The sequence below is a fragment of the Lepidochelys kempii genome, chromosome 10 (assembly GCF_965140285.1).
Source record: "Lepidochelys kempii isolate rLepKem1 chromosome 10, rLepKem1.hap1, whole genome shotgun sequence".
Classification (NCBI taxonomy): Eukaryota; Metazoa; Chordata; order Testudines; family Cheloniidae; genus Lepidochelys; species Lepidochelys kempii.
The window spans coordinates 84,815,344-84,839,496 of record NC_136389.1 but is presented as its reverse complement, the minus strand read 5'-3'; the positions used below and the strand labels follow the sequence as shown (position 1 = coordinate 84,839,496).

Genomic DNA, 24,153 nt, shown 5'->3' with positions numbered 1-24,153 from the left:
CCTGGATTCAACCTCCCCAGGGACCTGCAGGGGAGGTTATTACACTTCCCAGCCAAATCCTTCCAGGGGAGCCCTCACAGCAAGCTGGGCCCCAGCTTCGTAGGAGGAGCAATGCACCCCCTGGGGTTGGAGTGGGAGGAGGTGTTGGGGGGGGGAGGGGATCGGGCGTGAACCCCATGTCGGGGGGGAGACCCCCATACCGGGGGGGGAGACGGGGGTCTCAGTCCGCGCACCAGACCTGCAGGGTCCCCCCGGCGCGGGGCCGAGGGCGCCGCCTCCCGAGGAGGGGCCGGGCGCCGGGCCGGGGGGAGCCCCGCTGCAGCCGTGACGGCATCCGGCGGCGCCCGTGGGCCGGGCCGGGCCGGGCCGAGCCGGGCTGACAGCTGCGGCGAGTCACCAGGCGGCGGCCGGTCCTGGCCCCCCCGCTCCTGCTGGGCCGGGCTCGGCTCCGGGGCGGGGGCTCCGGGCTTCCCCGCGAGGTGACGCTGCTCCGCCGCCGCCCATAAAGGGCCAGGGCCGCCAGCCGAGCGGAGCCGAGCGCCGCGCAGGGTAAGGCCGGGCCGAGCCGAGCCGGGCCGGGCGCCCCCGCTGCCCGTCCGGGGGGACCGGGGCGCTCCGTCTGCCGGCCCGCGGGCAGCGCGCTCGGGGACCGGGGGCAGGTCTCCCCCGGGTGCCCGTCAGCCGCGGGCCGGGCCGAGCCGAGCCGGGCCGGGCCGGGCCGGGGGGACCGCGCCCCGCAGCGCTCGCGGAGAGCAGAGGCCTGGCTCGGGGCTTGACAGCTCCGGCGCGGGCCGGGCAGGGGGCCCCGGTGCAGTTTCCCGGGCTCCGCCCAGTCCGAGGGGAGCCCGGCCCGGAGCTGGGGCTGCGGGGCCCGTTCTGCGCCCGGCGGGCGCGGGGGAGCCGTCGGGGCGCGGGCTGCCTGGGAGCGGCGCCCGAGCGGGGTGGGTGAGTCGCGGGCTGGCCGGGCTTGGGGCGAGCCCTGCTCGCGGGCCTGGGCCTGGCGCTTCCTGCCTGGCGGGGCCGCGGGCGGGGGCCGCGGGGGGCCTGTTGGCAGGGTGGGCTCCAGCGAGAGCAGCGGCAGAAGGGCCGAGCCCCGGGTGGGAGGCGGGGGTCTGCGTGCCCGCTCCGCGGCTTGGCTTCGGCTGCTCTGGGCAGCTGTGAATCGTTCCCGTCGCCGGGGACGCTTATGGGGTGGCCCCATTGTGCAGTGGGACGCTACTGCTGGCCCCCTCCTCTGGCTCTGGGCTGGGGGCGCCGTCCCGGGTGCTCTGAGCAGGTGGGAACGGACCCAGGGCTCTTCCCGGAGCCAGCCCCCCGTCAGCGTCTTGGCTTCTGAGCCGTGTCTCCGGCCCCCTGGGCACGCTGGGCTTGGACTGAAGCTGGGCTTGAGCGTGGAGCTGAGGGGAGCTTTGCTTGGGGACCCCAGAGCACCTTCAAACCTAGTGCCCCAAACTTGCCAGAGCTGAGGGAGGGCCCCAGCTGGACCGCTGGGCAGTTGGGCTGGGCCGGGTGGTCTCAGGGGCTGAAAGCACCCGGCATGCTGCATGGCCAGTCACTTAGAAGTGGCAGTTCTTATTCCCACTTATGCCGGGCGGCTCCTGACTGCTCCTGTGGGATGGGCAGTTCTGTGGTCCAGACCCCCCCACCCCATTCTTCAGAAACATGGGTCTTAGGGGGCGGGGCTGGGGAGGAAACCAGTGGCTGTAAGGTGCTCCTGGCAGGAGAGAGCAGCCTCCCCGGCCCCCACTTGAGTAAAGCGCCTGCTGCCATCGGTGGGCATTGGCTTTGGTGGGGCACTGGAGCAGCCCTGGCTGGAGGGGGGAGTGCTGTGCCTGCAGAAGGTGGGCGACTGGGCATGGGGAGGGACTGGCTGCCCCGCCGATGCTCTGATGGATCAAGAGGAAGTGGTTTGTTTTGGGCCATGTAGTCTTGGTGGCCACGTCTCTGCAATGGACTGCATAATTATCTAGTGTTGGTGAATTCCACAGGCTATCGTTAAGTGCCAGAGTTTCGCAGGCAGGATTCGAGCTCGGCGGAGACACTGCACTGGCTGACCCACCCAGTTATAGGTGGGTGTCTGTCTCGTGTCAGGTCAGCGGCATAGCCTTGGCTGCGGTGCTGCCCATGGGAGCCACCCTGGAATCACTGGCTGAACTGCTTCTGTGACTCCATAATAACCTTTTGTGAAACCCTCCCCCGTAGCCTTTCCTCTGGGTTTGTGCAAAGCTGGTCTCTGGTAGCCCAGGTGTTGCTGCCTATGCCCCGGGACATCCCCTTGTGGTTAATAGGGCGGCAAGTTGCAAGGGGCAGGCACCGAGGGCTGTGCGGTGACTCTCAACAGGTCTCTGGGCCCTAGCGTGAGGAATCTAATCCCTCCTGCTCTGTGGAAACAGGCACCCACTGAGTGCTAGGGGCTCGGGAGAGCCTGTCTATGTGGGAGTTGGGGCTAGGGCGACTATGGCAAGGGCAGCTGGGGCCAGACCCTGGCGTTCCATGGCACACTACAGCTCTACCCATCAGCCCTGCCCCCACTTAGAAGGGCAGTCACAAGGAGAGTCTTCCCCTCTCTGAGAGGTAGGAGCAGGGGTGTGGGCCCCCCTCCTTTCCCAGCAGGAGCAGGGGCTCCCTCCTTCCTCACACCCTGGGAGAAGCAGGGCCACGCAGCCAGGGTGTTTCTGAGTCTGTGGGTGGGCCGGGTTCACTGCACTCTGCTCTCAGCTGGGGGTGTGGCGTTAACCCTTCATTGAGGAACATGGGGACACCCCTCCCTGAGCCATCACGACTTCTTCGCTGTTTGCGTCTCTTCCCAGGCCCAGGGCTTAGGCTCTTTGTAGGAGTTGCTCCTTTTGTTTAGCACATCACCTGGCTCCAGGAGCTGGCGGGCAAGGGCCTGCAGTGCCTGGGTCTTAGTGCAGGCCCACTTCATGCCACTTGGTGCAGCCCTTTGTCCCTGGCTAGGTGGCCGAGGCATGGGCCCCCTTGCCCTCCTAAGGCCACTCATCTCCCCTGCAATAATCTTCCGCTGAATTGTAACTAGGGGTCACGGCCTTCAGAGCTCACGTCGGGGTTCTTTGCATTTCCCCATCCCCCTCTATTTCAAGGACTTCCTGCAGCCCCTCACCTCATGCTAGGGCTGTGTCCCCCATTCTCTGCCCAGGCCTCCTTCGCACACCATTATCACTTCTCATTAGGGTGCCAACATGTAAACTGTTTTGGGTGCTGGGCAGTGCTGAGCTGGGCAGAGGAGTAATTTCCGCCATCAGTAGGTTCTTTGACCCGTAGGCAATTACAGGCTTATGTTGCTGCCTCTGCTAGCCAGGTGCTAGGTGCTCCGTGTGATCCCCATTTCCCCCTTCCAGGTTGTCACCTGGATCCATGGGGTTTGGCCCCCTGACGCCTAGCCCTGACTCTTAGGAGTTGAGCGACTGTGTACTTGTTGTGTGGCAGTCAGGCTGAGTTTCCCCATCCCCATCCTCATCCCTCTCCCAAGCCAGCGGCAACGTGGCTTCAGGCTGAATGTGACCAGGCATGGCCATGCCTCTGCTGTGGGGTTGGGCCAGTGTCATCTGGGCCTGGTGGCATCACCTGGTGCTGGGGTCTGCTGGGCATGGTGCTCCTGCACCAAGTGGCTCTCCCAGGCCCCCTGGCTCCAGGTTTCTCAGTGCCCTTGTGAGTGAAGGAGCTTATTAAAGGCCGGTGTGGGTGGGAGGGAGGTGCTGGGGCTGCTTGTCTCCATTGCTGGCTACGGAGAGGCTGAGTGTGTTTCTCTCCCCCAGCCCCTCCCCCGCTGTGGTTTGGCTTCTTGCCCCTTGCCCAGGTGGGGTCTGCCTCGAGCTGGGCGCTTGGGGTGAGTTTCCTGTTTGCTTCTGCCTGGGCAGAGGGAGCCATTTGCTGTCCTCTCCCTGCCTTCGGCAAACACGGCCTGCCCTACTCCCTGCCAGCTGGGTCTGCCTGTTCCTAAGCCTAGAGCATAAACACACATTGGCCAATAGCAGGGTAAACAGTGTGAGATGAGACTGGCCCCCTGGAGCTCTGCAGCTGGGAGCTGGGCTGGCGGGCAGGGCCCCACTGTGAGGGATTCGCGTCTCGCCCCCCGTGGGGCGCTGCGCTCCCTGTGGTCAAGGACTGCGCTCTGCTTGTGCGCTGGGGCCTGGGCAGGCTCCCCTGGCAGTGCTGTGTTTCCGGGGGCTCTGTGGGGCTGATCGCTGTGGAGAGGCTCGGCCGTGACTTGTGCTGCTTTTCCTCCAGGGGACCTCTGATCCGCTGTGGTGCTGTCCGGCCCCTGCCTCCGGCTCACGGCTCTCAGCTTGCTGCTTGGATGTCGTCCCCATGATCCCCAGGCCGGCTGGAGGGCCAGCCGGGCAGAGTGAGCGCTGAGCAGGGAGCACCGCTGGGCACTGGTGTTCCTGGGCCCCGGCGAGAGGCTCCAACCTTCCGATGGATCTGGGGCCCCGCTTGCTGCTCCTGCTGTGGACTCCAGCGGTGGTGGCGTGGCTGGCCCAGGAGGGGCTAGGCCAGCGCGTCTACACCAACACCTGGGCCGTGCTTGTCCCAGCGGGGCCGCAGGAGGCTGACAGGCTGGCCAGGAAGCATGGATTCCTCAATCTTGGGCCGGTGAGTGAGCCTCTCTCTGCTTGGCGCCACCCCCCCGGAACGGTCCTGTGTGCCTGGTGTGCAGCCTGCCCCTTGCAGGCCCTCTGGCTCCTGGCATCAGAGCCTGCCCTGGGGCCACGTGGGGCAGCTCTCCCTGGGGGGCAGGGGCGGCCTGTTTGCACGAGGCCAGGCAGGTCCCTGGGGCCCTGTCAGTGCAGTTCTGGCAAGGCCTCTGTTGGCACTCCTGGCTTGGTGTGAGCTGGGAGCAGGGCCTCCCTCTGCCCCCTTCTTCCCCCCACCCCCCCAGCAGGGCTGCCCCTCAGCCCAGCCTGGAGCTGACTTGCCCACAGACTGGGGAGATTCAGGTCCCAGCACTAGCAGACTGAGTGGGCGAGGCAGGGCTGTGGGGTGGCTGCATCGTGGGGGGAGCAGTGTTTGGGTGAGTCTCTGGGACCCATGCCAGTTGCTCCCCCTCAAGTGAGCTGGGCACAAAGGTCCAGCATTCCCGTGTGGGACAGTGGGTGCTGAAACCTGCAACCTGCTACAGGAGATCTGGCCAGGCGGGTTGTTGACAAAGACTCCTGTGTCCTTCCCCAGGAATGCCCTCTGCAAATGCATGTGTCAGCCCGGCCCTGTTTCCCTTCCATCAGTGTGTGGGCATGGGGGCTGAGCACCGGGCCTGGCCCGCAGCTGCCCCTCAGCGGGCTGCGTGGGACTCGTGTCTATTGCCCATTGGCTCTGCCCTCCTCTCTCTTATCTCTGTCCTGGGAGCCCGGCAGCTCCTGCTATCTCCGCAGCACTGGCTTAGCACCCGCTCCCCGTGATGGGGGCACGGCTGCCATTCACACTGACAATAGCGAAGGCAGCTCTCCAGAGATGTGCCTGGAGGTGAGGTCCCGGCCTTGGCAGGGCCGATGCTTCGTGGAGCTCCTTTGCCTGCTGGAGCGTGCGACGGGCGGGGCCTTTCTTGTCCTGGTGGCCGCTCTTTCTTCCAGGCCACTCCCTGAGCCCCTGGCTCGTGAGCAGCGGTGGGAGTGCTGTCCCCAGGGCACCGGCGTCATCGCTGTCCCTCGCTCAAGTGTGGGGGTAAAAGGTGACGTGTTCTCAGGAGTGCTGGGTGCAGCCCGCAGTGGTGTGGCAAGCAGAGCGTGACGCGCTACCAGGTGTGCGCCTCGGGGTGAGCCGGCTGGGGCCTAGCAGTGGGCGGCCGGGACCCACCACCCCCAGCGGGGTGGAAACAGAGGCTGCCTGAGCCCCCTGAGCCAGCCTGTGCTGCACTTCCCTACTCCCTGCCTGCTTTGTCCCTGACCGAAGGGGGAAGGCTGTGGATGTCTCCCTGCCCCTCCTGGGAGCCCTGGTGAAGCACTGCCTGCCGGGGGCCCCTGGGCTAGGATGGCCGGCAGCGGGGTACTGCTAGGTTGCCAGGCTTCCTCTGGCTGAGGAGTGAGTGCTCTGGAGCACCTGTGTCCTGAGGGGGGAGCAGGGGCTTGGGATGTCTGTGATCTGGGGGGCTGGCTCCCTTGGTCAGGCTCTGCCCCTGCACCCTGCCCTGGCAGCACTGGCTGCTGTTGGGCTCTGCCCTAGTGACATGGGGTCAGGCTCTGCAGGGGCCTCAGGCCATGGGGAGTTCCCCTGCCCCCCCGTTTGGGGGAAGGGGAACCCAACCCTCCTGCATTCTTGACCATTCTCCTACAGTCCCCCCAGGAGTAAGGGAGGGGTGCCCGGATTGGTGTCCGGTTGGGGGCTGGGCTGCCCGGGCCCAGTCGGGGCTCCTGGCTCTGTCCTTGCACAGCTACCCTGCCCCCGCAGCCTGTGGCGTGATGCCTCTGTCTGGCGAGAATCACCACCGCTGCCACTGTGCCCGTCCCAGGCACGTGGCAAGGAGAGCAACTGGCCCGGCTCAGCCCAGCCTCTGCCCTGAGGGTGGGTTGGGGGCAGGGGCTGCAGAGCTGGGGGTGGGGAGTGCATGTGGGTGTCTGACTAGTGGACTTCCATGCCCTGCAAGGGGGGCCTTCCTCAGCCGGCAGGGTGCAGGGCTACCGCTCTGCCAGGAAGGAAGTGGGCGGGGGGTTGAAATCCCTCAGGAAGTTTCACAATTGGGCGGCAGAGCTGGGACCTTGCTCTGAGCCATCCGGCTGCAGCCGGCTGGGGGGCAGGGAAAGCAGCTGCCTCTGGAATAGCCCGGGTGCCTCTTTCTGCAGGCTCATAAAGGGACCGTCAGGCAGGGCTCAAGGACCGTGTGCGCTTGCTAGCCCCTGCCCCCACCCACAGCACTTCTCAGAGCAGCCGGTGCCTGGCGTTTGCTCTGACAGCGTGGGCTGTGGTGGGGGAGTGGCACGGAGTGGCCTGGCATTTGCTTTGCTGGTGTGGGCTGGGGCGGGGGTGGTGGCATGGAGGGGCCTGACCCATGTACAGATCTTGGAATTGGCGTGAAAGCTGCAAACCTCACACTGAGGCCAGTGCCCCTTGGTGCCAGGGTTCCCCCTCTACACCCGGAGCTGCTCTTCCTGCAGATGCCTCCTCGCTGGCAATAGGGCCGGTTTGGCTGCCCGAGGGAGGGCCGTGCTTGCTGGGGAGTGTTGGGGCCCAAGGGCACAGCCCGCCACCATGCAGGCGAGTGGGGGAGAGCTGGGCTGGAGGTTGCATTGCTGCCGAGCCTGCTGGGTTGGCTTCTGGAGGGCCAGGGCCTGGGGGAGAAGCTGCCTGGTCTGTGGCCCCGCAGTGCTGGCATGCTGCTGGGTCTGGGCTGTTGCTAGGAGGTCCCTGCAGGGCAGTGCTGGCCGCAGCTTGCTCTGTGGGGTGCCCTGCTACTCAGACTGCGTCTCCTGGCGTGCCCTGCATGTCTCCATCCCACTGGGGCAGGTCCCAGAGTGCATTGGGGCTGCACAGACCCCTCTGCCAAATGCAGCAGATTTTGCTGAGCCCCAAGCTATGAGCTCGGGGTCCCCTGGCCAGAGCATTCAGTTGAACCCCTGGTTGGGTTGTGTGCCACCTCTGCCCTCTGCTCCTCCGGCCGTGCAGCAGCAGCTGGTGACAGGGAGCTGTTGAGGCTGGTGCTGAGATCCTGGAGGGAGGAGCAGAGCTGCGTGGGTTTGTGGAGGGGCCTTCCCAGCCTGCTGCAGTGATCGCACTTGGCAGCGCAACTGAAGGATGGTGTTTTTCTGGCTCATCCAGTTCACTTAATTCCCTGGCGAGGCACCGCAGACCAGTGTGACACTGGGCCCGGCAGGGCCGGGCTGGCACCGGGCTGGCCTGGGCCTCCCAGCAGCACCTATCTGCAAAGCCCTGGCTGCCAGGAGGCCGGCGGGACTGGGGGTGAGGCTCAGAGGGGGTAGGACACAGGGCTGTCAGTGTTCCCTCTAATTGTTTATGTCCATGTGCGGAATGAATTTTGTTATGTGCACCCATATGGAGGTGAGGTGTGACACATAACAAAATTCATGCAGTGGGGGTGGGGCCACGGGGTTTGGAGTGTGGGAGGGGGCTCAGGGTTGCGGCTGTGGGGCGCAGGCTCTGGGGCGGGGCCGGGAATGAGGGATTTGGGTTGTGGGAGGGGGCTCAGGGCTGGGGCAGAGGGTTCGGATGTGGGTGGGTGGGCTTTGGGGATGAGGGCTTTGGGGTGCAGCCTGGGGCTGCAGTGGGAGAGAGGACTCCCCCCAGCCCTCTCTCGCCGCAGCGGCTGGGGGAGCGGTGTCTCCCCCCCGCTGCGGTAGCTCGGGCTGGGCTGGACAGAGAGAGGGGTGCCCCTCCCCACCGCGGCTGGTCCATGTTTTGGCCGGCAGGGAGGAGCACCTCTCCCTGCCGCAGCCCTGAGCTCTTGCCCAGCTTGGAGGGAACATAGGCTGCCTGTGGGAGGCACCCATCTGAGCACTTCACCTGCTGCCAGCTCCGTGCTTCAGTGACCAGCCCAGGGATGCCTGGGTTCCTGGCAGTAACTGCCCTGAGATGGCTGGATGGTGAGCCGAGGTCCCCGCCCATGGGCGGATGTGGGGAGGTGGCCACTTTCCCACATAGCTTCTCTGGGAGGCTCTTCCTGCTGCTCTCTCTGGGGGTGGTTTTACGGGGGGGCTGGATGCAGCAGCAATGGGGGAGGAGCCTGTGAGAGTCAGCGGGGGTGGGGAGCACCTGGCAGTGCCCCCCAAGCCTGGGGCCTGCTTGGAGGCTTCTGAGGTGGCGAGCTGGCTTGGGCGTAGGGCTGCTGCTCGAATGGGGCAAGGAGGGGTGCCATGGTGCCTGGGGATGGCGTGGGGCTCAGGCGGGGCCAGGACAGGGCACTGGTGGAGGGCCCAGTTCTCCCAGTGTCTCTGCTGGCACAGCTGCTAGCCTGGGGGGTGCCATTGTGCAGGCAGAGGACTCTGCAGTGCCCCTCGGCCCCACTGTGTCTCTGACACCTGCCCACCCTGCTCCCGCTGTCCGCCAGTTCCTGCAGCCAGGCAGTGGAGGGCGGTGTCCTCTTATCTCCCATCTCGGCTCAGCAAACAGGTGTCCATTCCAGCCTCTTGCCATGGCAGCATGTCTCCGGGGGCCCGTGGGTGCTGGGCCCTGTTGTCCGGCTAGTTCCTGAGGTGATGGCAGGCAGCAGCCCACTCCTGGACCCCTGCTGCCCCGTGCCAACCCTCTGCCCCCAGCTCATCCTGGGCTCCAATTGCACTGGCCTGGCATGCCCACCTGAGGAGCTCCCTAAGGGCTGCTCTCCCATCCTATGGCCGGCAGGGGGGCCCTCGCTGGGGGAGGGCGGCAGGCCGGGTCAGCTGCCCTGGGCCAGCAGTGCTTGGGCTGGAGCCTGCCCTGAGCGTGGCCCGTTCCCACAGCCTCGGGGGCACTCAGTGCTGGGTCTGGGGGGCTTGTTCTGGAGCAGGGCTGCCTGCAGGACGGGTGGCTGCCTGTGAGCGTTGCTACTCGGTCCGGGCAGACCCTAATCCTGTCTGGTGACCAGGCAGAGCTGGGAGCTGCTCTGGGGAACAATGGGCCCCTGTTCCTGGCCCAGGCAGGCGAGGTGGGACGTGGCGCTCGCTGGGCTAAGGGCAGCTTATGAAACCAAGTAGCTTTTCTCTCCCCCAGCTCCTGTACCACGTGGTGCTGGTCGTATCCCTTGCCTTCCGCCTGACCAGGACCACGGCCCCACTGACAGGATGCGTGGGGGCCTGTCTCTGGCCTTCGGCACCGTAGCCCTTCCCCCAGCGCGCTGCCGCGTGGGCACAGAAGGGACTCGCCCAGGTCATGCAGGGCGTCTGTGGCAGAGCAGCTCCTCGAACCCAGAGCTGCACGACCCCATGGCCACCCTCCCTCTCTGGGCTGCATGCACGGGCAGCGCTTGGCGCTCTGGCTGGGGCCCTCACGCAGGCGGAAGTGGGGGGCTGTGGAGCCCATGGTGGCAGCAGGGGCTGGAGCTGCAGAGGTGCCCGGTCTCTACCCCATGGGCTTGGGGGAGCCGCTGGCGTGTGCTGTGGCTGCTCTGGGCAGGGAGCCAGGCTGTGCCGTGCCGGGGAGCAGAGCCCAGCCGCTGCCTCTGCCTGGCCCCCAGCAGCTGCTCTGGGGGGATTTGCAGGCGCCCAGCTGGGCCTGCCTCCTGGGCTGGGCAGGGTCCTTGCTGGAGTCTCTTCTCCAAGAAGCCAAGGGGCCCACAGTCCCCTCTGCCCCTGCCCAGCTCCCCCATGGCTCAGCACCTGCCTCAACTCCTGTGCCCGCCTGGGCATGTGAGGAGGGGTGCCGCGGTGCCCGGGGATGGCGGGGGGGAGCAGCCCACAGGCTGGGCCAGGACATGAGACACCCTCGTTGGGATAGGCCCGGCCAGTGGCTGCCTGCTTCCTCTACTGGGAGCAAGCCAAGTGTGGTGGGGAGCAGCCCACCACAGCATGGCTCAGCCCTGCCCTGGGGCAGAGAGAACAGGGCTGGACTCCTGCAGGGTCCCAAAGTGGGTCCTTGAGCCAGCCTGGGAGCTTCCTGCACAGCGGGCTCTGTGCCCGCTGCCCACCCCCTCCTGAGGAGCCTGCTGTCCGCTCTCCCCGCAGCCAGGGCGGTGGCGTCTGCCCACTCCAGGCACAGGCCTCGCCCAGCACGGCGCAGTGGTGCCCAGCAGAGGACATGCCTGAGCCTTGCCTGCACGCTGGTCCTGCAGGGGATGGCCCTAGGTGCCTTCCCGGGGAGGGGGACGCAGCCAGGTGGGGCCAGAGCAAGGCCTGGCTGAGGGGGAAGAAGCTGCTGGTCTCACTGGGCTGGGAGGGGGAGCTGTAAGTACCAGGGCCCCTGGGTATGCAGCAAGCACCTTTGCCAGCCCTGGGGTGCCCAGCTCCCTGCTAGCTGGACTTGGCCGTGGCTTCTCGTGGAGCCAGAGGCTGCAGCCCAGGAGGTGACTGAGCACTGGGCCTGCGCAGGCCGGCCCGGGGGCTGGGGCTGCAGCCGGGCTCACTCACCCGTACAGTGTGCGCCCTGCTCAGAGGCCTGCTTGGCAGCAGGCGCCCCCCGAGAGCAGCCCCCGGAAGGCAGGGGCCCTGCGCGATTGCTTTGGAGTGGATGCGACTTTGGGCAGAGGAGCAAGCCCTTGCTCCCACCCCAGCCAGCATAGCCTGTGGGCAGCGCTCAGGGGCTCGCCTCGCTGGGGCACTCTGGGGGGTGTCTGAAGTGGACGGGGGGGGGTGTCCTGCTCCCTTGCTGAGCGGGGGTGGGGAGTAGGGAGACCTGGCTGCTCCCAAACAGCAGCTGAGCTGCGGAGGCCCCAGCTCCGAGGTGAGAAGAGCAGTCCAGGCATGGCCCTGTGCCTTGGCCTCGTGTCCCGGTCAGGCAGAGACTGGGGGTTTGGGGTAGAGGCTACAGGAGGCAGCATCCTGGCAGGTTGGGCTGCAGCTCTGCATGGGGCAAGTGGTCATTGGCACAGCAGAGGGCATGGGTGCAGGCTCCCGGGCTCTCTGTAGTGGGTGGGGGTGGGAGGGGTGGTCTGTCGCTGGGGAGGCTGCTCTGGGACTCGGTCTTCATGTTCACAACTGGAGCCCCGACCCCAGCCGGGCACAGAGCAGGGCACGGGGGCACCCACAAGCCAGGGGCTGTTGTGTGCCCCTCCCCTCAGCAGGCTGCAGGGCCACAACCTGGGGGGGATCCATGTGTGGCTGCTCCAGGCCTCCTTGTCTGCCCCCCTTCACTGCGCCCTCTCCCTTCGCCCACCCCCAGCGGCCGCACTTAGTTACTGTGAAAGAAACCAGAACCCAGCCAAGGTCTAGTGTGCAGACCACGAGGTGCTAGCCCATGGCTTGCCCAAGCACCTCCAGTGACCCTCCCAGCCCTGCTCTGTGGGCAGGGGCTCTCTGTCCAGCACTGTAGGACATGTAATAAGAGGGCCGGGGATGGGGCAGGTCTAGTCCAGGCTCCCAATCCCTGCTCTGCCCAGACTTGCTGTGTGGCCACAGATGGCGTGGCAGGTCGGGCCCTGGGGAGCCGGGGCGGGGCTGGAGGGCTCTGTGCTGGTCTCACCCACGCTCTGTGTTGCAGATTGTCGGTGACTATTACCACTTCCGGCACCATGCAGTAGTGAAACGTTCCCTCTCGCCCCACCGGTCCCGGCACAGCCATTTGGCCAGAGAGCCCCAGGTAGGTGGTGTCTGCCATGCTGTCCTTGCTGAGTCGGCTGCGGGGCTGACCCATGCGCCCCTGCTGGGAAGCTCCTGGTTGAAGGGCTTAGCCACCTGGCAATGGTAGTTTGATCCCAATTGCCAGCCTGCGTGGTGCCCAGCGCTGGGATGGGCAGGGGCAGGGCTAGGGTCATCAGCAGAGTTGAGGAGCAGACCAGGACTGTGATCACAGTAGGCTGTGAGTCAGAGCTAGGGGGTCCAGGGCTGGAATAGCAGGGGGCTTGGGGTCAGGGATGGGGGGCACCGGCACTGCTGGGGGTCCAGGGCTGGAAGAGCAGGGGGCTGGGGGTCAGGGTTGTCGGATACTGGGCTTGGTACTCAGGCGGGTGCTGTACCAGCCTGGTCACATCTCGCGTGAGCTCCATGCTCCCCTGAGCCATTTGGAGGCAGCGGGACTGAATGCCGGGCGCTGCCTTGCTCCTAATCAGCCATCTGCTCTGCTGGGATCACGCCAACCCCTTCGTCGCCAGCTCTGCTCATGCGTCTTGCGGAGCGGCTGGACCGTGCCCAGTGCCCAGGCCAGTCGCGGTGTCCTCACCCTTTTCTGAATGGGCTCCTGGGCTGGCACGTGGCTTCTGTCAAGGCTGGTGCTGAATGCAGGAGCCCTGAGGGGCAGGGAGGGGGCATGACTTCACCTGGCACTCCAGCCTCAAAACTACAGAGGGCTGGAGACTGGTTCCCCTGCCCCCCCCTCCCGCGCCAGCATTTCTGTGGGCCACAAACTTTGGTGGTGGCTTCAGAGGTGCCCACGTAGTGGGGGAAGGTGCTGGCTGGCGGGATTCAGAGCTCTGTGCCGCTGCTGTGCTCCCCGGGGAACGGGCAGGGCCTTGGGTTTCTGGGTGGGCAGGAGGGGAGCCGGTGCCTGGGGATGGAGGCCCTGCTGTGAGCACTGCCGTGGGATGCTGGCCGTTCCTGTGCAAGACGCTGCCCCTCAGGCCTTTGCCCTGAGAGCTCCTTAGCCAGGGGCTGTGGCAGGTTTGGCCCAGCAGCCCAGGCCCTGTGCTGGCAGCTCTGTGAAAGGCTCCCTGGGGCGTGTGTTGGAGAGGGTGCCAGCCGAAAGCCTGCGCTCGTCCATAGCAGGATGGTGCGGGCCCCCAGCCAGGCCTGAGACCAGGGCTGACATGGCGCCAACCCATTGCAGCCACTCCTTCCACTGAGTGAGAGAACACCCGCACTGGGATTTCCTCCTCCTGCCTTCCCGGCCCCTCTGAGCCCCGGACAGAGGTGCAGCCCTGCCCCTTTAGAATGCCTGCCTCCACCCGGAGCGCCCCCTCCCCTGAGGTATTGCACAGGCCCCATCATGCCCTTGCCAGGCAACCTCCTGTGTCCCGCTCGCTCCCGGGGCAAGAGGGGGCTTGTATAGCCTGAGGCTGGGTGGCCAGGGCAGTGACAGCTGCGTGCCAGGCTAGCTGGGGTCAGTCTCAGGTGCCTATAGCTGTTGGGAGGAGTGGATGCCCAAGCCTGAGCTGGCTCCTCCGTCTGCTCAGAGGGGGGCGCTCTTCACTCTCCTCTGTCGGTCTCTAGGTGCATTGGCTGGAGCAGCAGGTGGCAAAGCGCAGGACGAAGAGAGACGCCTTCACGGAGCCCACAGACCCCAAGTTCCCTCAGCAGTGGTACCTGGTGGGTGATGGCTGGGGGCTGTGTGCAGGGGAGCAGCTCGGATGTGCTGCACTGGAGGATGGGGAAAGGGGGTGCAGTACAGGAGGAGTTGGGAGGGGGTGCAATAGCTGGGTTCTAGTCAGCTGCTTTGCTGTGTGCCAGGCATCGCCCTGCTCATGTCTCAGTTTCCCTAACTGGAACATGGGAATGGCCAGACAAGAGCAGACCTGTGGGCCATCCAGCTCAGTGTCCTGTCGCTGCCTTTGGCTGGAAGCAGCTGCTTGAGAGGAAGGAACCCTGCAGCAGGCCGTTCAGGGGCCAGGCACCGTTTCCTCCTCCCCATCCTTTAGGCCAGTCAACGCCCAGAAGCGGGAATGGTTACATCCCTTCCAAAGCTCCTGCTTTCATTCAAGCCTCGCTATTATGGCCCTGTTGTTGTAGGAATAGTGGGGGGGCTACAGATTGGGACGGGGGGCAGTGCCTACTGGGAAACGTCTGCGGCAGGCTGTCTGGGAACATGTCTGCACTGTCCCCTTCTCCTGCACGGCGTGCGTGAGGACTGACCGCCTCTGAGAGGGGGCTTTGATTCTAGGGCTGCGTAGCTAAATCTGGGGTCGAGTCGCATCGGGGCCCAGGAGGGTCACTGATGCCCTCCTGGGGAGGGGGGCTTCCCAGCCTTGCAGCCCGCGCCTAATCCCTTCATTTCAGCTAATGGCACATGGCTGGGATTAGCAGAGCCAGGGCCAGCTCCTGCTCAGATAGCCCCTCCCCCAGCAGCATGTCCGCCCCTCACCAGATGCCAGATTCCGCCCCCCCCCATCACAGCTCCCCAGGCTCTTCTATGTCCCAGCTCATAAACAGCGCCTTTGAGGAGCCCTTCAGTGTCCCAGACCCTGAGGGGTCCCACCCGTCCTTCAGGGCAGGGCACGTGTTCCCCCCCACCTCCGAGCCCGAGCCTCTTGGCCGCAGCCCTGCAGCGTCTTCCCCAGGAGCTCTGCCCTGCCAGTCCAGCTGGGCCGAGCTGCAGTCTCTGGGCGAGCGATGCCCAGCAGCACGCGCCTGCAGTGCCGGCAGGCAGCCTTGTCCAGCCAAAGCCGGTGTATTAGTCCCTGCACATGGCCTGGGAAGGCCTTCGGGCAGCACAGAGCCGCCCGGGTTCAGCCATTATCCAGCCTGGCCAAGCCAGGGCCAGCAACCCCTAGAGGCCAGGAGAGACTGCCAACCAGTTGCAACCACACACCCTTGTCCCACCACCTAGACACTTGAGTAACACATAGGGGAAACTGAGGCACACACAGTATTCAGACAAAACAGTAGGAACATGCTCACTTGGTCACAGTGGGGCAGTATCCTCTGGGGTCCTTCCACTTGCCCTGATTCCTCTGAAGGGCCAAACCAAGTTAGCTGATTTCATGTCTGATTGCAGCTGATGGTGCTTGGGGTGCACCCTTTCTGTTACCCGTACGTTGGTGTAGCTTGTAGACAGCCATGGGTTGTGGGAGCTCTTGGGGTGCACCCTTTCTGTTACCCGTACGTTGGTGTAGCTTGTAGACAGCCATGGGTTGTGGGAGCTGCTGCACCATGACCCTCATTGGGGGGTCGCACCGCCCCCCACCCTCAGGTCTTTCAGGGTGTGATCAGTGGGTTTCTGGTCTCGTTCCTCTAGTACAACGTGAACCAGCGGGACCTGAACGTGCGGGGGGCCTGGGAGCAGGGCTACACCGGCAGGGGGATTGTTGTCTCCATCCTGGACGATGGCATTGAGAAGAACCACCCGGACCTAGAGGACAACTATGTGAGTGAGGGCCACCACGCTCATGTGCAGGGACAGCCCCTGTGCTGCACTGTGCCCGCAGCTGGGCACACAGCATGCTGGGATCTGTTGTCTTTGAAGCCCACACCTGCCACTCAGCTCAACCCCAGGCTCCTGGCACATGGCCCTGGGCTGAGCAGGATTCGGGCCTGGCCCTAGAGTGCAGAAGTATGGTGAGGCAGCCCTGGCTGCTAGAGGAATGAAGTCTCCCCCTCCCATGCCATGGGCAGGGGCTGGCCTGTGGCTCCCTGAGCTTGCTGTGAACCACAGCACAGCCGTGGACAGCTGCCTGGCCCAGAAGGGAGCGTGGGGCTCTGCTGAGCTGACAGAGCTTCTGTGTTCTAGGACCCCGGGGCCAGCTTTGATGTGAACGACCAGGACCCAGACCCACAGCCTCGCTACACACAGATGAACGATAACAGGTGAGGGGGGCCAGGAGTCGTCTGCCTGGGGGCGTGGTGCGCTGGATGGGGCCTGGCTGCTCCAGGGAGCCTGTCCTGGGTGGGGAGCGCACCCAGTGGGCTGGGTGTTGGAGGTGGGGGGTGAGCTGAGGAGTAGCAGGGGCCCCAGCTGTGGTGGGAGCCTGATTCTATTCAGGGGCTATCAGGGTGGCTCAAGCACAGGAAACCAGGTTCCAGGCCCTGAGCATCTGCAGCTGGTGGGGAGTCGGGGTGGGCCTGGGGAGCCCCTGTGCCCTGGCAGAGCTGTACCTGCCTCCCCCTCCCCAGACACAGGCTCATTCATTGCCAGCTGGAGCTGAGTCCGGCTGTTCCTGTCCCCCTTCAGTTCCTGATCCCAGGGCGCTGGGCAGGGCAGCCTGGCTGGGTGGTGGGACAGCAGCTCCGGCTCCAGGGTGTGTGTGTGGCAGCAAGGGAGGCTGCAGCTCGGCCCCTGGGGCTGCGGGGACCCAGCCTGGGCTTTGCGTCTGACCGTACTGTGTTGCTGTTCCCTGGTGCAGACATGGCACTCGCTGTGCTGGTGAAGTGGCTGCTGTGGCAAACAATGGGATCTGTGGCGTGGGAGTGGCTTACAACGCCAGGATTGGAGGTGGGTGTGTGCCTGGGCCAGGGCTGGTGGGGAGCCTCTGCCCGCTGCTTCCCATGGCCTGATGGGTGAAGATCTGGGGCCCTGGCCTGCCTGCCTCTCAGCCTGCTACCTCGGGCCGGGGTGGAGACTCTGCATGGGGTTTGTGCTGCAGACACGAGTTTGCAGGCCATGGGGAGCCCATGCCCATCCCAGAGCTTCCGCACTGGGGAGCCGGGGGCTGCAGGGGGAGCCCCTCGAGCCACAGAGCCTTTGCTGGAGAAGCTGGTGACGTCTCCTGTGGCTCTAGGTGTGCGCATGCTGGATGGGGAAGTGACCGATGCTGTGGAGGCCCGCTCCCTGGGCTTAAACCCCAACCACATCCACATCTACAGTGCCAGCTGGGGCCCTGAGGACGATGGCAAGACGGTGGACGGGCCGGCCCGGCTGGCAGAAGAGGCGTTCTTCCGAGGGGTCAGTCAGGTGAGCAGGAGGGCTGGGCTGGCTGTGGGCTGCCATGGCTGGGGCCTGCCTCACTCTGCCTCTTTCTACAGGGCCGGGCGGGACTGGGCTCCATATTCGTCTGGGCCTCTGGGAATGGGGGCCGCGAACATGACAGCTGCAACTGCGATGGCTACACCAACAGCATCTACACGCTGTCCATCAGCAGCACCACCCAGTACGGCAACGTGCCCTGGTACAGCGAGGCCTGCTCCTCCACCCTTGCCACCACCTACAGCAGCGGCAACCAGAACGAGAAACAGATTGTGAGTGCAGGCTAGGCGGGCGCCAGGCTAGGCTAGGCGGGCGCCAGGCTAGGCTAGGCGGGCGCCAGGCTAGGCTAGGCGGGCGCCAGGCTAGGCTAGGCGGGCGCCAGGCTAGGCTAGGCGGGCGCCAGGCTAGGCTAGGCGGGCGCCAGGCTGGGAGCGGCCATCTCTTTCTTTGGACTGGCCGGGAGTGGGGCTCTCTCTGTGGGCTGGCTGGGTGCCTTGCTGGGAGTAGGGCAAGCCGCAAGCGGCAGTCTGTGTTGGCTGCACCTCCAGTGAGAGCTGAGGGCAGCCCCGTCTCTGGAAATGGTCTTGTGGGGATCCTGAGGGATGGGGCTTCTGGACACTGTGGCCCCGGGAGCTGCTCCCAGGTTCAGTCTTGCTAACCCAGGGGAATCCAAACTGCTCCACAGTTGAGTGGGGAGGGGCCTGTCCCCCAGGCAGAGTTTGAAATGAACTGGGGCCCCCGGCAGTGCCCTGGGTTCACAGGGACTGGGGTGGGAGTACAATGGGGTCTCACGCCTTGCCTCTCCCTGCAGGTGACGACCGACCTGAGGCAGAAGTGCACAGAGTCGCACACGGGGACCTCTGCCTCGGCTCCACTGGCTGCTGGCATCATCGCACTTACCCTGGAAGCAAAGTAAGGCCAGGCGAGGGCTGCGGTGGCGGGCTGGGTTCCCCACGGCACAGCATGAACAGGGAGCAACCCGGGTGTCTGATTTGGGTATCCCAGGGGTAGGCCCTGGCAGGACCTTGGCCATGCGTGCTCCAAGCCCACCTCTGTCTCCGCAGTAAGAACCTGACCTGGCGGGACATGCAGCACCTGGTGGTGCGGACCTCGAAGCCGGCGCATCTCAACACCAATGACTGGGCCACCAACGGCGTGGGCCGCAAAGGTAACATGCTGCCCACCCCACTCCCCTGGGCTGTGATCGTCTGGGCATGGCCGGTGCCACCCCATGGGCCCCTCCCGTATGTGCGCAAAGTGCCCCAAACTGCCTTTGGAGCCCCTGGGGAGTGGGTCGGGGGGGCCACAGCCCGTGGGGTTTGCGGCTTGCCTTGGGCAGGGCTGGCTGCAGGACACATGAGAGGCACCCCCCAGTGCCCAGAGGGGGGCACCCCAGGGACCTTTCCTTGTCCGCCCAGGGCCTTGCGCCTCACCCTCTCTCTGTCTTTGCAGTCAGCCACTCCTATGGCTACGGCCTGCTGGACGCGGGGGCCATGGTGACCCTGGCCAGGAACTGGACCACGGTGGGACCCCAGAGGAAGTGCATCATCGACATCCTCACTGAGCCAAAGTGAGGGCTGGTGTGTCCCGGGGGCGGGGTGGGGGGGCTCTCCAGCACTGTGTCCAAGCCCTCAGTGTGGCCAGACAGTCCAACAGCTCCTGGGTAGAGCCCAGGCGTGCTAGGGTGGGCAGGGCTGGGCTCGGAGCCATGCTCTGCTCCCTGCGTGGCTGACGTGGGGCAGAGCCAGAGAGGGGCCTGCGTTTCCCCCTTGGCAGGCTGCAGTTGGCGCTTTGGGCATCCTGAGCTGAGGAGAAGAGCTGGAAAGAGGCCTCAGCCAGAGCACTGGGGCTCCAGAGTCGGGCCTGGGTCTGCGGCTCAGCCCCCTTCTGGCTCCCTGCCCTGGGGCTCATGCCCGCTGCAGGCCATCTGGCTTCCCTGGGGACTGGCTGGGCCAGCGCTGCCGGTGAGTGCCGCTGCCGTGTGCAGAGGGAGCTGGGGTCCCTGTCCTGCGTGCAGAGTGGTGTCGGGCTCTGCTGCTGGCCCGGGGCTTGCCAGCGCCACTCCCGCGGGTGCTGTGGTTTGGGAGCAGCCAGCGTGAGCTGGTGCTGGACAAGGGTCTTTTCAGGGCTCACACAGAAGCTCCTTTCACTTGTGCTTGCCCATCTCCTCAGCGCCTGCGCTGTGCCCTGTGTGGCTGGGATTGGGGCGCTGAGTGCTTCCCACAGAGCTTGGGGGGCCTGGACAGCAGCAGCGCCTGTCTCTAGCTCCACTTGTCCCTCCCTGCTTGCTTGCCAGGACCAGCACCCTGGGATCCGCGAGTGCTCCTAGGCCATGCTGGCACCCGCAGCCCCTCCATTGCGGAGCATAGACGTGCCAGGCCGAGCGCAGCCACCTGGCATGCTAGGAGCGGAACTCAGTCAAGAGCCACCCAGGGCCCCCATCTCCCCTGGCTGCCCCATAGCTCTGGGCTTCTCTAGCACCTAGGTGCTCTCTGAAGTTCCCTGCCACCGCAGCACCGGCTGGGCCCTGCTGGTCTTCAGCTTAGCCTGGCAACTTTGGGGAGAGGGAGGAGATGCGGTGCCCAGGCCGGGGAGCAGGAGCCGAGCTCTGGGGATGCTGCCGTCTCCACTGCAGGTGAAGAAAGGAGCCATTCATGGCTGGCACAGTGCAGCTATTCAGGACGGGGAGGATGCAGTCACTGAGCAGCCCCCTGCCCTCCAGGAACTGGGCTGATTTGAATGTGGTGCCCATGCAGTGGGGGGAGCGAGAGCTGAGCTGCAGGAGCTGCCTGCCTGCTGTGGCACAGAAAAGGCCAGGAGGTCCCATCTTGTCCATCCCAGAGCTAGACCTCTCAGAGAATGTCCACAAAGAAAACCCCATGGCTGTGTCTGAGCTCACAGGGCCCTAAGCTGCAATGTGGGCATTCTGGAGCCCGGACTCTGGGATCCTGCAAGTGGGGAGGGTCCCAGAGCCTGAGTCAGCTGGCCTAGGCCAGCAGTGGCTGTGCATTGCAGTGCAGACCTACCTCAGCCCCTCCCCAGAGCCAGCTTCATCTCCCAAGGTCATGCCAAGCCTTGTCCTGTCCCGCGGGGCTGCGTTCTGACCTGGGTGCCCAGGATCAGGCAGGGTCTGACTGTTACACAGGGTCACCTTCAGCTACTGCTCAGCCCTGCCGGTCCCCCACACAGCTCCTGGGCCCCAGGCTGCCCTGAGTGGTGGGGCTGGGTTCTGTGCCCCAGAGTGGTGCTGGCTGCCTGGGGTGCGGGCTGGTGGGGGGCTTCCCTAGCCGCTGCATTCCTGGCAATGGCGGGCGCTCCGGGCCACGTCCCGCACCTCCTGTCTGCTCTTCCCTTGGGGGTCTGGAGGGTTGTTGCTTGTGAGCTGAGAAGGCAGCAGGGTTGGTATTTCCCTGGGACCTCGGCTCGGGTGCTGTGGAGGGGCCCTTTCCCTGCTGTGTCGGGGCTGGCACCCCCTGCTGGCTGCACACTGACTCCACCTCCTGTGCTCTGCAGAGACATTGGGAAGCGCCTGGAGGTCCGGAGGAAGGTGGACGCCTGCTTGGGGAAGGCCAGCTCCATCGGCAGGCTGGAGCACGTCCAGGCCAGGCTGACTCTCTCCTACAACCGGCGTGGCGACCTGGCCATCCACCTCACCAGCCCCATGGGCACCCGCTCCACCCTCCTGGCTCCCAGGTAGGCCCCCGACTGCCACAGCCTGGGGTCTGTCCAGGCCGCCGCCCGTGTGCTACCAGGGCTGTGTCTCGGGCAGCAGGCCTCACCTCTCCCTTGTCCCCCAGGCCTCACGACTACTCAGGCGACGGTTTCAACGACTGGGCCTTCATGACCACACACTCGTGGGACGAGGACCCCTCCGGCGACTGGGTGCTGGAGATCGAAAACACTAGTGAAGCCAACAACTACGGTGCGTGCAAGGGGCTGCAGGCTCTCCGGCCGCCTGCCCAGCTCCCTGGCACCTGCTGGCCGCTGCCCCTGGTGCCTGCTGCACCGTTTCTGCCCCCCGTTGCTGGAGTCTGCCCCTGCTGCTTGCCTGGCCCAGCACACAGTCGCAACCGGTAGGCTGCCATAGCGTGGGTGCCGTGTGCTGAGCAGAGAGACGGCCGCCCTGTGGCCGCAATGCCTGCGCTCCAGTGGTGGCCTCAGGTGCCCCCGCCCCGCAATGCCAAGCACCCGTGAGAGGGGTGACCTGGATCTGCCTCGGAGGGACTTGGAGGAACTTTTTGATTCAGAGGCCCCATGGTGGCAGTGTGCTCCCCTTGCGTGGGGTAAGCCCAGGGCCCCCATCCCAGCTGCTGCTGCTGGGGCCCCACTCCAGGTCTCGCGCCGGTCACTGGGGCTGTGGGCCGTGAGCACAGCCCGCCCTGCTCCCCTGGGCTTGGGTGGGAGTGGAAGGGGGTGCGACCGGCCCTGTGGCCAGCAGAGGGCACCAAACGCCAGGATGGAAGCCAGGTGGGTTAGCAAGGCTGAGTCCAGGTGGGCGGGTCCCTGGGCGCTCCTCACCCTCTGCCTTGGCCTGCAGGCACCCTGACCAAGTTCACGCTGGTTCTGTACGGGACCGCGACAGAGCCCACCAGCCTCTCCAACCGGCTCGAGAGCAGCGGCTGCAAAACCCTCGCCTCCAGCCAGACCTGCGTGGGTGAGTGAGGGGGCTGGACTCCCGCTGCTGGCCAGCCAGGCCCAGGGGAGGGGGGCAGAGTTGTGCCCAGGAGCACCCCGACCTGCCGAACCCTGGCAGTGCAGCCTGGCTCAGATGTGCCACGGCCCATGGGGCGGGCATGCCGGTCTGGTGCTGGCAGAGCTCCAGGCCGAGCGCTAACCCACCCCTGTCCCCGCAGTGTGCGAGGAGGGCTTCTACCTGCACCAGAAGAGCTGCCTGAAGCGCTGCCCCCCCGGCTTCACGCCCAGCCTGCAGAGTGCCCACTACGCCCTGGAGAACAGTGTGGAGCCCCGTCCCCCGCACCTGTGTGTGCCGTGCCACACCTCCTGCGTCACCTGCATGGGGCCCGCGGCCACCGCCTGCCTCAGCTGCCCAGCCCACTCGCACTACAATAGCCTGGACCGAACGTGCTCCCACCAGACGCAGAGCAGCCGCGCGTCGCCCGCCCTGGGCAAGGGCCAGCCCGAGGCACCTCCCGCCTCCAAACTGGCTGTCCTGGTGGCCAGCCTCAGCTGCGTCTTCATCGTCCTCATTTTCATCACAGTCTTCCTGGTGCTGCAGTTGCGCTCGGGCTTCAGCCTGCGGGGCGTCAAGGTGTACTCCCTGGACAGCGGGCTCATCTCCTACCGGGGGCTCCCCGCGGACCTGTGGCAGGAGGAGCTGCCTTCCGAGTCGGAGGGCGAGGACTGCGAGGCGCACAGCGAGAGGACTGCCTTCATCAGAGACCAAAGTGCCCTTTGAGCCCCCCGGCCCCTCCCTGCCCTGCCCTGGCACAGCCCCCGGGCCAGGGAAGGCTGAGGGGCCCTGGACACTGCCCCGTCCTGCTCGGGTGAGGGCTTCACCAGCTGCTGGCACCGTCCTGTGGGCACCTCTGCTCCTGGGCAAGGGCAGCGGCTGCCCGGCCTGCTCTAGGGAGGGCCCCCTGGCACCGTCCTGGGCTCTCACCCCCACAGCATCAGGCCCAGCCTCCACTTCTGTTTCTTTTAACTTGCCAAAGTGTTTTTAGCATGGCCCCCCCCACCCTCTTCGCCGGCCCCATGGGCCTGGTGAGGGTCTTGTCTGCCAGCCTCGCCTGTGCCCGTCACACCCATGTGCTGGGGCAGGGGAAGCCAGATGCGTGTCTCTCAGGGCTGGGGCTTCTGTCTGCTCAGGCTGGCTCTCCAGGCTGCTGGCTGCCCTTGGGCTGGGCACTGCGTCTCTATGGGGGGGCTCTGGTGAGGGGGTGATGTGCTGTCTCCCTCTCCAGCCTTGGGGCCCCCCCGGGCTTGTCCCCATGTCAGGCCCAGGGCACTGGGCAAGCCCTGTTCTCTCTGTGACCCTCTCCCTTCTGGGGAGCAGCAGGACTCCCTCAGCTCTGAGGCCCTGCCCGGGAGTGGCAGCTGTTTCCTTCTCTCTACAGCAATAATGGCTGGGCTGTGGGCCAGGCTCCGCCAGAGCTGTGGTGCTGCCAGGAGGGAGCGTGAGGCTCTGCAGCGCTGAAGAGCCAGGAGCACAGTCTCGCCCAGGGCCGGTCCCAGGGTCCCCAGCCCTGCAGCGGCATGCAGCAACATCCCCACTGCTCCCTGCCTGCTGGGGAAGTTTCCAGGGCCTTGCCCCATGGGCCTAGCCCCCCGCTGTCCCTGCCTGCGGCTGGCTGGGGGCTGGCTGCCCTTCCCTTGGCCATGCAGTGTGTGGGGCTGGGCTGCTGGTACCCCACTTGCTGGACTTGGGCCATGCAGCCTGGGTCAGTCCCTGGAGCCCACCGCAGAGGCACCGAGTCATGGCATGTCTGCCTGCCCTCCCCCTCCTGATGTGCCTTGCCCCTCCCCTGTGGTGACAATCTGTTTTGCTCCCCAGCTGGAGCCCCCCCCCATCCCCTCCCTGTTCACAAGTCATTTCCTCATAGTGGCAGGGCAAGGCCTGGCCTAGGGTAAGTGGGGGGGGCTTCAGCGCAATCTGCCCCCTGCAAGGGGCCTGAGCGCCAAGCCCAGAGCTGCACACCGCTCCGCCCCACCATGGGCCTGGGCTGTGGCTGCAGCCGTCTTGTTCCAGCCCCTGCATAGGCTCCGGCCGGGCCGGGGGCAGGGCCCCCCACACCTGGTTTTTATCATAACTTTTTGGTGCACAGTAATTTTTTCTTGTAATTTAATCAGGTAGGTGTTGCCTCCTGCCCCCGGTTCTTAATTTAATGGTTGTGGATATAACACTAGAGAGACTGAGAGTTATTAAATGTTCAGAACTATGCAAACCAGCCGCCTTCCTGAGCATGTTCTGTGCCCCTGCCTGGGCAGGCTGCCCTATGTGTCCCTGTGCCCCTGAGTGCCTCTCCCCCCATTTACTGCCACCTCCCCTTG

General features: G+C 65.7%; 1 protein-coding gene across 2 annotated transcripts; it reads left to right on the top strand.

The window, feature by feature from the left end:
• The first annotated feature begins 335 nt into the window (after positions 1-335).
• On the top strand, positions 336-24,050 carry FURIN (furin, paired basic amino acid cleaving enzyme). 2 transcript variants are annotated; one of them, XM_073304612.1, is made up of 17 exons: positions 336-549; positions 1,989-2,069; positions 4,249-4,614; positions 12,076-12,174; positions 13,740-13,835; positions 15,481-15,609; positions 15,973-16,049; positions 16,586-16,674; positions 16,961-17,124; positions 17,205-17,417; positions 17,957-18,057; positions 18,210-18,313; positions 18,598-18,715; positions 20,659-20,838; positions 20,943-21,067; positions 21,683-21,799; positions 21,999-24,050. In XM_073304612.1, the coding sequence occupies exons 3-17, from the start codon at positions 4,438-4,440 to the stop codon at positions 22,559-22,561; spliced, it is 2,352 nt and encodes a 783-aa protein (XP_073160713.1). In that variant the 5' UTR covers positions 336-549; positions 1,989-2,069; positions 4,249-4,437; the 3' UTR covers positions 22,562-24,050. The 2 variants fall into 2 exon arrangements, with proteins under 2 accessions (XP_073160713.1, XP_073160712.1); XM_073304611.1 differs by having other exon boundaries at positions 337-549; positions 16,961-17,133.
• The last annotated feature ends 103 nt before the right edge of the window (positions 24,051-24,153 follow it).

Bases quoted from the DNA above. Each gene is read 5' to 3' on its own strand.
- FURIN (XM_073304611.1), top strand. From the start codon at position 4,438: ATGGATCTGGGGCCCCGCTTGCTGCTCCTGCTGTGGACTCCAGCGGTG. The intron at 16,675-16,960 runs GTGGGTGTGTGC...CTGTGGCTCTAG, and splicing joins TTACAACGCCAGGATTGGAG to GTGTGCGCATGCTGGATGGG. The intron at 20,839-20,942 runs GTAGGCCCCCGA...CTTGTCCCCCAG, and splicing joins TCCACCCTCCTGGCTCCCAG to GCCTCACGACTACTCAGGCG.